Below are 14,764 nucleotides of genomic sequence, written 5' to 3' on the forward strand. Positions count from 1 at the left end.
CTGAACACCTCTTCTCATAATGTTACAACACAGCACTGAACACCTCTTATCATAATGTTAGAACACAGGACTGAACACCTCTTATCATAATGTTACAACACAGCACTGAACACCTCTTATCATAATGTTAGAACACAGGACTGAACACTTCTTATCATAATGTTAGAACACAGGACTGAACACCTCTTATCATAATGTTAGAACACAGGACTGAACACCTCTTATCATAATGTTACAACACAGCACTGAACACCTCTTATCATAATGTCAGAACACAGCACTGAACACCTCTTATCATAATGTTAGAACACAGGACTGAACACCTCTTCTCATAATGTTACAACACAGCACTGAACACCTCTTATCATAATGTTAGAACACAGGACTGAACACCTCTTATCATAATGTTAGAACACAGCACTGAACACCTCTTATCATAATGTTAGAACACAGGACTGAACACTTCTTATCATAATGTTAGAACACAGGACTGAACACCTCTTATCATAATGTTAGAACACAGGACTGAACACCTCTTATCATAATGTTACAACACAGCACTGAACACCTCTTATCATAATGTTACAACACAGCACTGAACACCTCTTATCATAATGTTAGAACACAGGACTGAACACCTCTTATCATAATGTCAGAACACAGGACTGAACACCTCTTATCATAATGTTAGAACACAGGACTGAACACCTCTTATCATAATGTTAGAACACAGCACTGAACACCTCTTATCATAATGTTAGAACACAGCACTGAACACCTCTTATCATAATGTCAGAACACAGCACTGAACACCTCTTATCATAATGTTAGAACACAGGACTGAACACCTCTTATCATAATGTTAGAACACAGGACTGAACACCTCTTATCATAATGTCAGAACACAGGACTGAACACCTCTTATCATAATGTTAGAACACAGGACTGAACACCTCTTATCATAATGTTAGAACACAGGACTGAACACCTCTTATCATAATGTTAGAACACAGGACTGAACACCTCTTATCATAATGTTAGAACACAGCACTGAACACCTCTTATCATAATGTTACAACAGGACTGAACACCTCTTATCATAATGTTAGAACACAGGACTGAACACCTCTTATCATAATGTCAGAACACAGGACTGAACACCTCTTATCATAATGTTAGAACACAGGACTGAACACCTCTTATCATAATGTTAGAACACAGGACTGAACACCTCTTATCATAATGTTAGAACACAGCACTGAACACCTCTTATCATAATGTTAGAACACAGCACTGAACACCTCTTATCATAATGTCAGAACACAGCACTGAACACCTCTTATCATAATGTTAGAACACAGGACTGAACACCTCTTATCATAATGTTAGAACACAGGACTGAACACCTCTTATCATAATGTTACAACACAGGACTGAACACCTCTTATCATAATGTTAGAACACAGCACTGAACACCTCTTATCATAATGTTAGAACACAGCACTGAACACCTCTTATCATAATGTTAGAACACAGCACTGAACACCTCTTATCATAATGTTAATATGTATTTTGTAAAATATTTGCTAAAGAACAAGTGTGTAGAATATAATCCATCTTCAGTAGTGTTGAAAGTCTTCATCTCAAACATTCTGACTGCATCACATTATGGCATCAGTCCCTCAGCTAAGGCTGTGTGTGTCAGAGATGTGAACAGTGTATCAGGGATGTGAACAGTGTGTCAGGGATGTGAACAATGTATCAGAGATGTGAACAGTGTATCAGAGATGTGAACAGTGTATCAAAGATGTGAACAGCGTATCAGAGATGTGAACAGTGTATCAGAGATGTGAACAGCGTACCAGAGATGTGAACAGCGTATCAGAGATGTGAACAGTGTATCAGAGATGTGAACAGCGTATCAGAGATGTGAACAGTGTATCAGAGATGTGAACAGTGTATCAGAGATGTGAACAGCGTATCAGAGATGTGAACAGTGTATCAGAGATGTGAACAACATGTCAGAGATGTGAACAATGTATCAGAGATGTGTGTGTCAGCGTGTCAGAGATGTGTGTGTCAGCGTGTCAGAGATGTGTGTGTCAGTGTGTCAGATATGTGTGTGTCAGCGTGTCAGAGATGTGTGTGTCAGCGTGTCAGAGATGTGTGTGTCAGCGTGTCAGAGATGTGTGTGTCAGCGTGTCAGAGATGTGTGTGTCAGCGTGTCAGAGATGTGTGTGTCAGCGTGTCAGAGATGTGTGTGTCAGTGTGTCAGAGATGTGTGTGTCAGTGTGTCAGAGATGTGTGTGTCAGCGTGTTAGAGATGTGAATAATGTATCATAGTGTGCTGCTCCACAGCCAGAGGGGGCCAGGCCCTTCAATATAGATGTGAACAGAGCATTAAACTTTGACCTCCTATTTGCCATGAAAACTTCTGACCCTCTCCTCTCCATGGCAACCGCTGACCCCTTGCTCTCCATGGCAACATTTGACCGTCTCCTCATGGGGCTCCAGTACATCAGTCGGAACAGAAGCACCCCCCCACCGGCTGCTGCTGTGGTAGCATTGGTTTCCGTGGTGATGACTGGCACGTGGGCAGTGGCATGGCGGGAAGCGTCGGCCGCGGGGTTGCTCAATCTGAGCGTGTGCAGTAGCGAGGCCTTGAGACCGGCGAGGGCCTTACCATATGGGAATAGACGAGCTAGAACCTCCATGACACATCCAATCAGAGAGCGTCTCAGAGCGTCAGAAAACTTAAAGAGAACCTCAGTGTGAAGAGAATGACCGAGAATGACAGGGGGCCTCTGAGAACGTCTCCGAACTGCAGGAAACCTCAGGTAAAGCAGACCAGACCAGACTGCTGTGGAGACACGGAGGCAGAAACAGAGACGGACAGAGAAGCAGGACATTATCTCACTGTTAGACATACAGAACTCTCTGATTTAAGCCTTTCATGTAAAACTTTGTTTTTGAAGCAGGTCTGATACCTATTCTAAAAAGGGGTTCTCAAACCTCTCCTCGGGGAACCCCAGCCGTTCCATGTATTTGATGTATTCCGGAGTTAGTTCACCTGATTCCAATCGCCAACTAATCATCAAGCCCTTGACTAGGTGATTCAGGTGAGCTAGTTCAGGGCTACAACATAATTGTAAAACGTCTGGGAGGAGAGGTTTGAAAACCGTTATTACAGACTACTGATGCTACTAATCCCATGGCTCAGATACTCTAGATACTGCTGGGTCTCAGGAAGTCACTGTCCTAATCTGATCCGGATTACACAGGCCAATCTCTATCAGATTCTGTAATCCCTGACAGACAGGTCGACGTCACCTCACCTTCACAGAACTGACTCATGTCCACTTGATAAGCACACCTCACCTTCACAGAACTGACTCATGTCCACTTGATAAGCACACCTCACCTTCACAGAACTGACTCATGTCCACTTGATAAGCACACCTCACCAGCTGTTGCTGAGGTAATGTTAGCTCATTGGGTTTTATAGTAATGTTAGATCACTGGGTTTTAAAAGCTATGTTAGATCACTGGGTTTTAAAAGCTATGTTAGATCGCTGGATTTTAAAAGCCCCCCCCCCCCCCCCCCCCCCCCCCCGGATCTGCACATAGAGGACCCACGCCGAGAGGACCTACATCCAAACCACAACACCACCAGCCACACTCCCACCCAACCAATCAACACCCCCCTCCGAGTCAACCATGCCCACACCCAATTTAGGCCCCCTCAGATAAGACCTATGCCACTCCTGCCCACCCCATGCACCCCATCCCAGCAGAGAGGGCCTCAACATGGAAGTCATACGCCCAGGCCGTGAGCGGACAAACAGGCCCAACCCCCACTCTTACACTAGCCAATGGAATGTCCCAGATGCTCAGCAGGCCCAACCCCCACTCTTACACTAACCCAAGCCAATTGCATGTACCAGATGCTCAGCAGGCCCAACCCCCACTCTTACACTAGCCAATGGAATGTCCCAGATGCTCAGCAGGCTCAACCCCCACTCTTACACTAGCCAATGGAATGTCCCAGATGCTCAGCAGGCCCAACCCCCACTCTTACACTCGCTCAAGCCAATGGCATGTACCAGATGCTCAGCAGGCTCTGCTCACACTTACTGGCCTGAGGCCAAACCACACGACCGACAACATTGGACACTTTATGGAACACAAAGCCTTCACTATCTCGTCCGGGAATATCCCAGGCCTGAGGTCATCTGCCTTTGGCCTAAAGAGCAGGAATCTGGGCTTCACCAAATAAATAATATAGACATTGTAATATAGACATTGTCATCCTGCAAGAAACCTGGTATAGAGGAGACGGACCCACTGGTTGCCCTCTAGGTGTGAAACAGGGAAGGGACTCAGGGGGTATGCTAATTTGGTATAGAGCACACCTAACTCACTCCATTAAATTAATCAAAACAGGAACATTTTACCTTTGGCTAGAAATTCAAAAGGAAATTATCTTAACAGAGAAACATGTCCTCCTGTGTGCTACCTATTTCCCCCCACTAGAATCCCCATACCTTAATGAAGACAGCTTCTCCATCCTGGAGGGAGAAATCAATAATTTCCAGGCCCAGGGACATGTTACTAGTCTGTGGCGACCTAAATGCCAGAACCGGACAAGAACCTGACACCTTCAGCACACAGGGGGACAAACACCTGCCTGCAGGTGACAGCATTCCCTCCCCCATATGCCCCCCTAGGCAACATAACCAACAGGTTACAGGTCACAACTCCTGCAGCTCTGTCGCATGCTGGGTATGTACATAGTCAATGGTAGGCTTCGAGGGGACTCCTATGGTAGGTACACCTATAGCTCATCTCTTGGCAGTAATACTGTAGACTACTTCATCACTGACCTCAACCGAGTCTCTCAGAGTGTTCACAGTCAGCCCACTGACACCCATATCAGACCACAGCAAAATCACAGTCTACTTGAACAGAGCAATGCTCAATCATGAGGTATCAAAGCCAAAGGAACTGAGTAACATTAAGAAATGCTATAGATGGAAGGAATGCAGTTTGGAAACCTACCAAAAAACAATTAGGCAACAACAAATTCAATCTCTTTTAGACAATTTCCTGGGTAAAACGTTCCACTGTAATAGTGAAGGTGTAAACTTGGCAGTAGAACATCTTAACAGTATATTTGACCTCTCAGCTTCCCTATCCAATCTAACAATCTCAAATAAAAAAACGAAGAAAATTAACAACAATGATAAATGGTTTGATGAAGAATGCAAAAATATAAGAAATTGAGAAACCTGTCCAAGCTAAAACACAGAAACCCAGAAAATCTGAGTCTACGCCTTCACTATGGTGAATCACTAAAACAATACAGAAATACACTACGGAAACAGAAGGAACAGCACGTCAGAAATTAGCTCAATGTAATTGAAGAATCCATAGACTCTAACCACTTCTGGGAAAATTGGAAGACACTAAACAAACAACAACACGAATAATTATCTATCCAAAATGGAGATGTATGCGTAAACAGCTTCTCCAATCTTTTTGGCTCTATAACAAAGAACTAAAAGCAAAAACATATACATGATCAAATACAGATCTTAGAATCAACTATTAAAGACGACCAGAACCCACTGGATTATCCAATTACATTGAATGAGTTACAGGACAAAATAAAAACCCTCCAACCCAAAAAGGTCTGTGGAGTTGATGGTATCCTCAATGAAATGATCAAATATACAGACAACAAATTATAATTGGCTATACTAAAACTCTTTGACATCATCCTTAGCTCTGGCATCTTCCCCAATATTTGGAACCAAGGACTGATCACCCCAATCCACAAAAGTAGAGACAAATGTGACACCAATAATTACCGTGGGGAATGCGTCAACAGCAACCTTGGGAAAATTCTCTGCATTATCATTAACAGCAGACTCATACATTTCCTCAATGAAAACAATGTACTGAGCAAATGTCAAATTGGCTTTTTACCAAATTACCGTACAACAGACCATGTATTCACCCTGCACACCCTAATTGACAAACAAACAAACCAAAACAAAGACAAAGTCTTGTCATGCTTTGCTGATTTCAAAAAAGCCTTTGGCTCAATTTGGCATGGGGGTCGGCTATTCAATTGATGGAAAGTGGTGTTGGGGGAAAAACATACGACATTATAAAATCCATGTACACAAAAAACAAGTGTGCGATTAAAAGAGGCAAAAAACACACACATTTCTTCCCACATGGCCGTGGGGTGAGACAGGGATGCAGCTTAAGCCCCACCCTCTTCAACATATATATCAACGAATTGGCGCGGGCACTAGAAAAGTCTGCAGCACCCGGCCTCACCATACTAGAATCTGAAGAACAAATGTCTACTGTTTGCCGATGATCTGGTGCTTCTGTCACCAAACAAGGAGGGACTACAGCAGCAGCTAGATATTCTGCACAGCTTCTGCCAGACCTGGGCCCTGACAGTAAATCTCAGTAAAACCAAAATAATGGTGTTCCAAAAAAGGTCCAGTCGCCAGGACCACAAATACAAATTCCATCTAGACACCGTTGCCCTAGAGCACACAAAAAACTATACATACCTTCGCCTAAACATCAGGACCACAGGTAACTTCCACAAAGCTGTGAACGATCTGAGAGACAAGGCAAGAAGGGTATTCTATGATATCAAAAGGAAAATAAAATTCCACATACCAATTAGGATCTGGCTAAAAATACTTGAATCAGTTATAGAACCCATTGCTCACCAACCAAGATTTCACAAAATGGGACAAACACCAAATTGAGACTCTGCAAAAATATCCTCCGTGTACGACGTAGAACACCAAATAATGCATGCAGAGCAGAATTAGGTCGATACCCGCTAATTATCCAAATCCAGAAAAGAGCTGTTAAACTCTACAACCACCTAAAAGGAAGCGATTCCCAAACCTTCCATAACAAAGCCATCACCTACAGAGAGATGAACCTGGGGAAGAGTCCCCTAAGCAAACTGGTCCTGGGGCTCTGTTCACAAACACATACACATACACACCCCACAGAGCCCAATGACAGCAGCACAATTAGAACCAAGCAAATCATGATAAAACAAAAAGATAATTACTTGGAAAAAATTTACAAAAAAACACAGCAAACTAGAATGCTATTTGGCCCTTAACAGAGAGTATACAGTGGCAGAATACCTGACCACTGTGACTGACCCAAACTTAAGGAAAGCTTTGACTATGTGTAAGGGCGTTCGTCTGTAGGAGGAAGAGAAGCGGACCAAAGCGCAGCGTGGTGGTTATTCATGTTTTAATAAATCGCTACACATGAACAAACTAACAAAAACAAGAAATGTGAAAACGCAAAACAGTCCTATCCTGTGACACCAAACACAGTGACAGGAACAATCACCCACAAACAAACAGTGAAACCCAGGCTACCTAAGTATGATTCTCAATCAGAGACAACTAATGACACCTGCCTCTGATTGAGAACCATACTAGGCCGAAAACATAGAACTGACCCAAAACATAGAAAAACAAACATAGACTGCCCACCCAACTCACGCCCTGACCATACTAAATAAATACAAAAACAAAGGAAATAGAGGTCAGAACGTGACAGTACCCCCCCCCAAAGGTGCGGACTCCGGCCGCAAAACCTTGACCTATAGGGGAGGGTCTGGGTGGGCGTCTGTCCGCGGTGGCGGCTCTGGCGCGGGACGCGGACCCCACTTCACCATTGTCTCAGTCCGCCTTATTGTCCGCCTCCGTGGCTTACTCACCATGCCCACCCCTCTCAATGACCCCACTGGACAGAGGGGCTGCTTGGGACAGAGGGGCAGCTCGGGACAGAGGTGAAGCAGCTGCTCGGGACAGAGGGACAGCTGCTCGGGACAGAGGGACAGCTGCTCGAGACAGAGGGACAGCTGATCGGGACAGAGGGGCAGCTGCTCGGGACAGAGGGGCAGCTGCTCCGGGCGGAGGGGCTCTAGCGGCCCCTGGCTGACTGGCGGCACTGGCGGCCCCTGGCTGACTGGCGGCACTGGCGGCCCCTGGCTGACTGGCGGCACTGGCGGCCCCTGGCTGACGGGCGGCACTGGCGGCCCCTGGCTGACGGGCGGCACTGGCGGCCCCTGGCTGACTGGCGGCACTGGCGGCCCCTGGCTGACGGGCGGCACTGGCGGCCCCTGGCTGACGGGCGGCACTGGCGGCCCCTGGCTGACGGGCGGCACTGGCGGCCCCTGGCTGACGGGCGGCATTGGCGGCTCCTGGCAGACGGGCGGCACTGGCGGCGCTGGGCAGACGGGCGGCACTGGCGGCGCTGGGCAGACGGGCGGCGCTGGCGGCGCTGGGCAGACGGGCGGCGCTGGCGGCGTTGGGCAGACGGGCGGCGCTGGCGGCGCTGGGCAGACGGGCGGCGCTGGCGGCGTTGGGCAGACGGGCGGCGCTGGCGCTGGGCAGACGGGAGGCTCCGGCAGAGGCACCGGACAGGCGGGAGGCTCCGGCAGAGGCGCCGGACAGGCGGGAGGCTCCGGCAGAGGCGCCGGACAGGCGGGAGGCTCCGGCAGAGGCGCAGGACAGGCGGGAGGCTCCGGCAGAGGCGCCGGACAGGCGGGAGGCTCCGGCAGAGGCGCCGGACAGACGGGAGACTCCGGCAGCGCTGGAGAGGAGGAAGGCTCTGGTAGCGCCGGAGAGGCGGGAGACTCCGGCAGCGCTGGAGAGGAGGAAGGCTCTGGACGGATGGGCCGGAGAGACAGCCTGGTACGGGGAGCTGCCACCGGAGGGCTGGGGTGTGGAGGTGGTGACGGATAGACCGGGCCGTGCAGGCGCACTGGAGCTCTTGAGCACCGAGCCTGCCCAACCTTACCCGGTTGAATGGTCCCGGTCGCCCTGCCAGTGCGGCGAGGTGGAATAGCCCGCACTGGGCTATGCAGGCGAACCGGGGACACCGTGCGCAAGGCTGGTGCCATGTAAGCCGGCCCAAGGAGACGCACTGGAGACCAGATGCGTAGAGCCGGCTTCATGGCACTTGGCTCGATGCCCACTCTAGCCCGGCCGATACGCGGAGCTGGAATGTACCGCACCGGGCTGTGCACCCGCACTGGGGACACCGTGCGCTCCACAGCATAACACGGTGCCTGCCCGGTCTCTCTAGCTTCCCGGTAACCACAGGAAGTTGGCTCAGGTCTCCTACCTGGCGTAGCCATACTCCCTGTTAGCCCCCCCCCAAGAAATTTTTGGGGCTGACTCCCGGGCTTCCATCCACGACGCCGCGCTGCCTCCTCATACCAGCGCCTCTCCGCTTTCGCCGCCTCCCGTTCTTCCTTGGGGCGGCGATACTCTCCTGGCTGAGCCCAAGGTCCTTTACCGTCTAGTTCGTCCTCCCATGTCCATACCTCCTCGCGCTGCTCCTGCTGCTGCTTTTTCCTTTGCCCATTACCACACCGCTTGGTCCTGTTGTGGTGGGTGATTCTGTAAGGGCGTTCGTCTGTAGGAGGAAGAGAAGCGGACCAAAGCGCAGCGTGGTGGTTATTCATGTTTTAATAAATCGCTACACATGAACAAACTAACAAAAACAAGAAATGTGAAAACGCAAAACAGTCCTATCCTGTGACACCAAACACAGTGACAGGAACAATCACCCACAAACAAACAGTGAAACCCAGGCTACCTAAGTATGATTCTCAATCAGAGACAACTAATGACACCTGCCTCTGATTGAGAACCATACTAGGCCGAAAACATAGAACTGACCCAAAACATAGAAAAACAAACATAGACTGCCCACCCAACTCACGCCCTGACCATACTAAATAAATACAAAAACAAAGGAAATAGAGGTCAGAACGTGACACTATGTACAGACTTAGTGAGCATAGCCTTGCTATTGAGAAAGGTCGCCGTAGGCAGACATGGCTCTCAAGCTATGTGCACACTGCCACAAAATGAGGTGGAAACTGAGCTGCACTTCCTGAACCTCCTGCCCAATGTATGACCATATTAGAGACACATATTTCCCTCAGATTACACAGATCCAAAGATTTTGAAAACAAACCCGATTTTGATAAACTCCCATATCTACTGGGTGAAATTCCACAGTGTGCCATCACAGCAGCAAGATTTGTGACCTGTTGCCGCAAGAAAAGGTCAACCAGTGAAGAACAAACACCATTGTAAATACAACCCATATTTATGCTTATTTATTTTATCTTGTGTCCTTTAACCATTTGTACATTGTTAAAACACTGTATATATATAATATGACATTTGTAATGTCTTCATTCTTTTGAAACTTCTGTATGTGTAATGTTAATTTTTATTGTTTATTTCACTTTTGTATATTATCTACCTCACTTGCTTTGGCAATGTTAACACATGTTTCCCATGCCAATAAAGCCCCTTGAATTGAATGGAATTGAAATGAGAGAGGTAGACAGAGAGACAGAGAAATGAGAGAGGTAGACAGAGAGACAGAGAAATGAGAGAGGTAGACAGAGAGACAGAGAAATGAGAGAGGTAGACAGAGAGACAGAGAAATGAGAGAGGTAGACAGAGAGACAGAGAAATGAGAGATGTAGACAGAGAGACAGAGAAATGAGAGAGGTAGACAGAGAGACAGAGAACTGAGAGAGGTAGACAGAGAGACAGAGAGATTGAGATAATGATGACTCACCTCTTAAAGAGTTGCATGAAGCTGTGTAGAGAAAACACACAACTCAGTGATGCCCCTCTGAACACCCGTGACTCCCCAAAGACAGTGAGTGTCCCAGACAAGTGTGTCTCTCCTCTCTCTTACTCCCACAGTCTGTATGTCTGTCCTCTGCAGACTGGAAGAGTCTATACAGTGGGTATATTAAGACAGTCTTAATTAATTAATTGTTTAAAGCCTTACACTCAGAGGTCCTATTGGGACCTCTTCATCCTACCCCCTCCTTTTTTGAACATTCTGTTAAAAATCGCGCAACTTTTCAGCGTCCTGCTACTCATGCCAGGAATATAGTATATGCATATGATTAGTATGTGTGGATAGAAAACACTCTGAAGTTTATAAAACTGGTTAAATCACGGCTGTGACTATAACAGAGCGTGTGTTTCATTGAAAAACGCAAGAAAAACTGCTCTCTGAAAGCAAAAAATAATTTCCATAAGTCACTTCCACCAGTTGTTAAAGGAGAACAGAATTTAATGGGAATTTGCCTGCACCGTCTACAAATTCCGCACGATGGCGCCATTGTACTAATTTTCAATCGAATTAATTGTTGGAAAATCCATCTGTCTGACCCCAAGTTTTCCAGTCTTCACCCGGAAGCAGTTTAGGGAGAGATCAGATTGCATTGTTTTTGAAGTGAGGACCTATTGAAGAGACATCGCCCTGTAATCATTTAGATAGATTATAAACGTTTACTAATACCTAAAGTTGGATTACAAAAGGATTTCGAAGTGTTTTGTGAAAGTTTATCGTCGACTTTTTTAATTTTAAAAAATTACGCAGCGTTTAAAAACGATGAATTTTTCTGAATGACACTACTTCTATACAAAGCTATTTTGGGTATATATGGACCGATTTAAACGAAAAAAAGACCCAATAGTGATGTTTATGGGGCATATAGGAGTGCCAAGAAAGAAGCTCGTCTAAGGTAATGAATGTTTTATATTTTATTTCTGCGTTTTGGGTAGCGCCGTCTATCGCAAAATCTGTTGTTTACGTGTCGAGCTGGCATTTTGGGGGGTGCATGCTATCAGATAATAGCTTCTGATGCTTTCGCCGAAAAGCATTTTAAAAATCTGACTTGCTGGCTAGGTTCACAACGAGTGTAGCTTTAATTTAATACCCTGCTTGTGAATTTTGATCAAGGTTTGAGTTTTAACGAGTACATTTAGCATTTAGCGTAGCGCATTTGCATTTCCAGGTGCCTACTTGGGACATATGCGTCTCAAGTAGGAGCAAGAAGTTAAGGAGTTTCAGCTGCAGGCATTGTGTGTGTGCGTGTGTGCGTGTGTGTGTGTGTGGGCGAGTGTGTGTGCGCGAGTGGGCGAGTGTGTGAGCGAGGATGTGTGTGAGTGTGAGTGTGTGTGTGTGTGTGTGTGCGCGAGTGGGCGAGTGTGTGAGCGAGGATGTGTGTGAGTGTGTGTGTGTGTGTGTGTGTGTGTGTGTGTGTGTGTGTGTGTGTGTGTGTGTGTGTGTGTGTGTGTGTGTGTGTGTGTGTGTGTGTGTGTGTAAATCATACAGGGATCTGTAATTATGTACTATATTTATTTTTTAATTCATTTTTTTTTTTAATTCACAGTCCCGGGCCAACATTCAGCCTTCACCTCTCCCTCTCCCATCTATCCCTCTAGATATGTCATATATTCCATAGAAACTCAGTCTCTCCACATTCCACCCCTGACCCCTGACCTCACCAGTGATAACGCTGATATACAGTGGGCCCAATTTTATTCACAGTTTTCAAATAAATAGACTAGAAAAACACAAACAAGCCCTCTACCGAAATCACATGTCAGAAAATGTACAACATCCAGGTGTTAAGGTACAGTAATATACAGGAGACAGAAGTTACTTTATAGTGAATGGAGAACTCTGCAAAGTAAAGCATGTACTTAATACATTATATATATATATCTTAAAGTCAAATAAAAAATGAATAGAGGATTTAAAGAGGATTAAGTATCAAATAAAACAAATATAAATCACTTCAGCAGATTCCATTCCTCCAATTTCTGGACCAATCACAATCATGATAACAATAGGTCAATCATAATCATGATAACAATAGGCCAATCACAATCATGACAACAATAGGCCAATCACAATCATGACAACAATAGGCCAATCACAATCATGATAACAATAGACCAATCACAATCATGATAACAATAGGCCAATCACAATCATGATAACAATAGACCAATCACAATCATGATAACAATAGGCAAATCACAATCATGATAACAATAGGCCAATCACAATCATGATAACAAAATGCCAATCACAATCAAGGATACATTCTCAGACATGTCCCCCTGCTGCCGATTCACTGGGAGTGACACGTTGTCTTTGGTAACTGAAACCACAGAATACATTTCTAATATACAGTTTAACATGAATCTCAAACTGTATACCGCTACATACTAAAACTAGACAGAGGACTGAAGCAACACATCAGAAAACAACCACATTTACACTGTCCTGTCATCTATTAACCGAGACAAGCATCCTATAACAAAAGCCAGTCTGGAGAACAGTATGATTCAGTTGACTTGACGTCCAATCAGTTTCGTGTCTCTCCATAGTCCTGCTGTCCTGCCAATCAAGGCTGCCATTGGTAGCCTCAGTCTATCCGTCAGAAAGCTTGACCAATCCAAAAGTCTTGTGTGAATCGTGGGCCAATTCGATGGTCTCGACCAACCCTTCACTCTCCAGTGATTCGCCATCCCCCTCCCCCTCTTGTTCCTGGATGGCAGTCATTGGACTGCTAGGTAGTTGGCTGCGAGCAGCAAAACGTCGGCTGGCTGAGCAAGGGGGAGTGGGGGAGGGTCGCCAACCCCAGAGAGAGGGGTAGGATGGGGAGGATGAGAAGGGGAGAGGGAACAGGCGCTCAGTGATTGCCCACTCTTCCTTCCTCCTGTGTCTCTGTCTGTACTGAGTCTGGGGTACTTCTAGAGATGGGAGCTGGACTTGGACTGTGTGCGTGTGTGGAGAGGGATGAGGTGTGTGGGTGTGTGACTTCACTCCCAACTGCAGGTGTGTGTCTGATTGGCTCTGTCTATGTGGTGGCGGACTCTGGTGTTTTGGGGCGGTACTGCGGAGTCTCTCAGCTCCAGAGTCGCAGCGACTTCCCACCTCTAGAGGTCGCAGAGGGGTGGGGCTAGGGCCGTTGGAGGAGAGGAGGAGGAAGAGGAGGAGAATGAGAAGACACTGCATTGCTCCCCCTCAGAGTTCCTGCGACCCAGAATGTTCCTCTTAGACCCGAGAGCGAGAGCGAGAGCGAGAGAGAGAGAGAGAGAGAGAGAAAAATAAGTTAACATGATATTGTTAATTATAGTCCCAATACCACCTAAACGGTGAATCACCAAATCAGCTAACCGCCAAATCAATGAACCACCGAATCGGTGAATCAGTGAACCACTGAGCATTGAACCACTGAATCAGTGAACCACTGAACCATTGCACCACTGAATCAGTGAACCACAGAAAACTCTGAAGCACAGAACCAGACTAATGACAGAATGCATTTGCCACTTCATGTATGTAGCTTAAACGTGTTATATCTATTAATAACAATATATTTACCTATAGGAGTGGAAGAAAACAGATTTATTCTATATCTATAAACAAACCAAATAATGGCATTAACGAAAAAGAACAATACATGTTTTAATATATTTTTTAAATATTTACCAACATCATCTACATTTGCAGGAAAACTTCTCAATTTCTGCAAAAAAAATTGAATGTGGCACTGATTCATTCATGGGTTTCTGTTTTCAGCTATTTCAGCATCAATAAAGACATTGTCTGTCAACTGCCTGGACTATCCACTAGTGACATGCACACGCAATTGCATTGAACCTAACCTAGTTATAACATCATGTTTCACTACAGAGGGACTAGTTATAACATCATGTTTCACTACAGAGGGACTAGTTATAACATCATGTTTCACTACAGAGGGACTAGTTATAACATCATGTTTCACTACAGAGGGACTAGTTATAACATCATGTTTCACTACAGAGGGACTAGTTATAACATCATGTTTCAC

The 14,764-nt window shown here is 45.9% G+C and overlaps 1 protein-coding gene across 1 annotated transcript in view; it reads right to left on the reverse strand.

The window, feature by feature from the left end:
• Window positions 1–12,751: 12,751 nt before the first annotated feature.
• LOC139374540 (mucin-2-like) overlaps window positions 12,752–14,764 on the reverse strand; it is a 33,940-nt gene continuing 31,927 nt past the window's right edge. Inside the window, exon 12 of the mRNA XM_071115531.1 lies at window positions 12,752–13,917. Coding sequence (XP_070971632.1) covers window positions 13,336–13,917 — 582 coding nt within the window. The 3' untranslated portion in view covers window positions 12,752–13,335. The remainder of the gene's footprint in view (window positions 13,918–14,764) is intronic.

This window comes from Oncorhynchus clarkii, chromosome 19, assembly GCF_045791955.1.
Source record: "Oncorhynchus clarkii lewisi isolate Uvic-CL-2024 chromosome 19, UVic_Ocla_1.0, whole genome shotgun sequence".
NCBI lineage: Eukaryota > Metazoa > Chordata > Actinopteri > Salmoniformes > Salmonidae > Oncorhynchus > Oncorhynchus clarkii.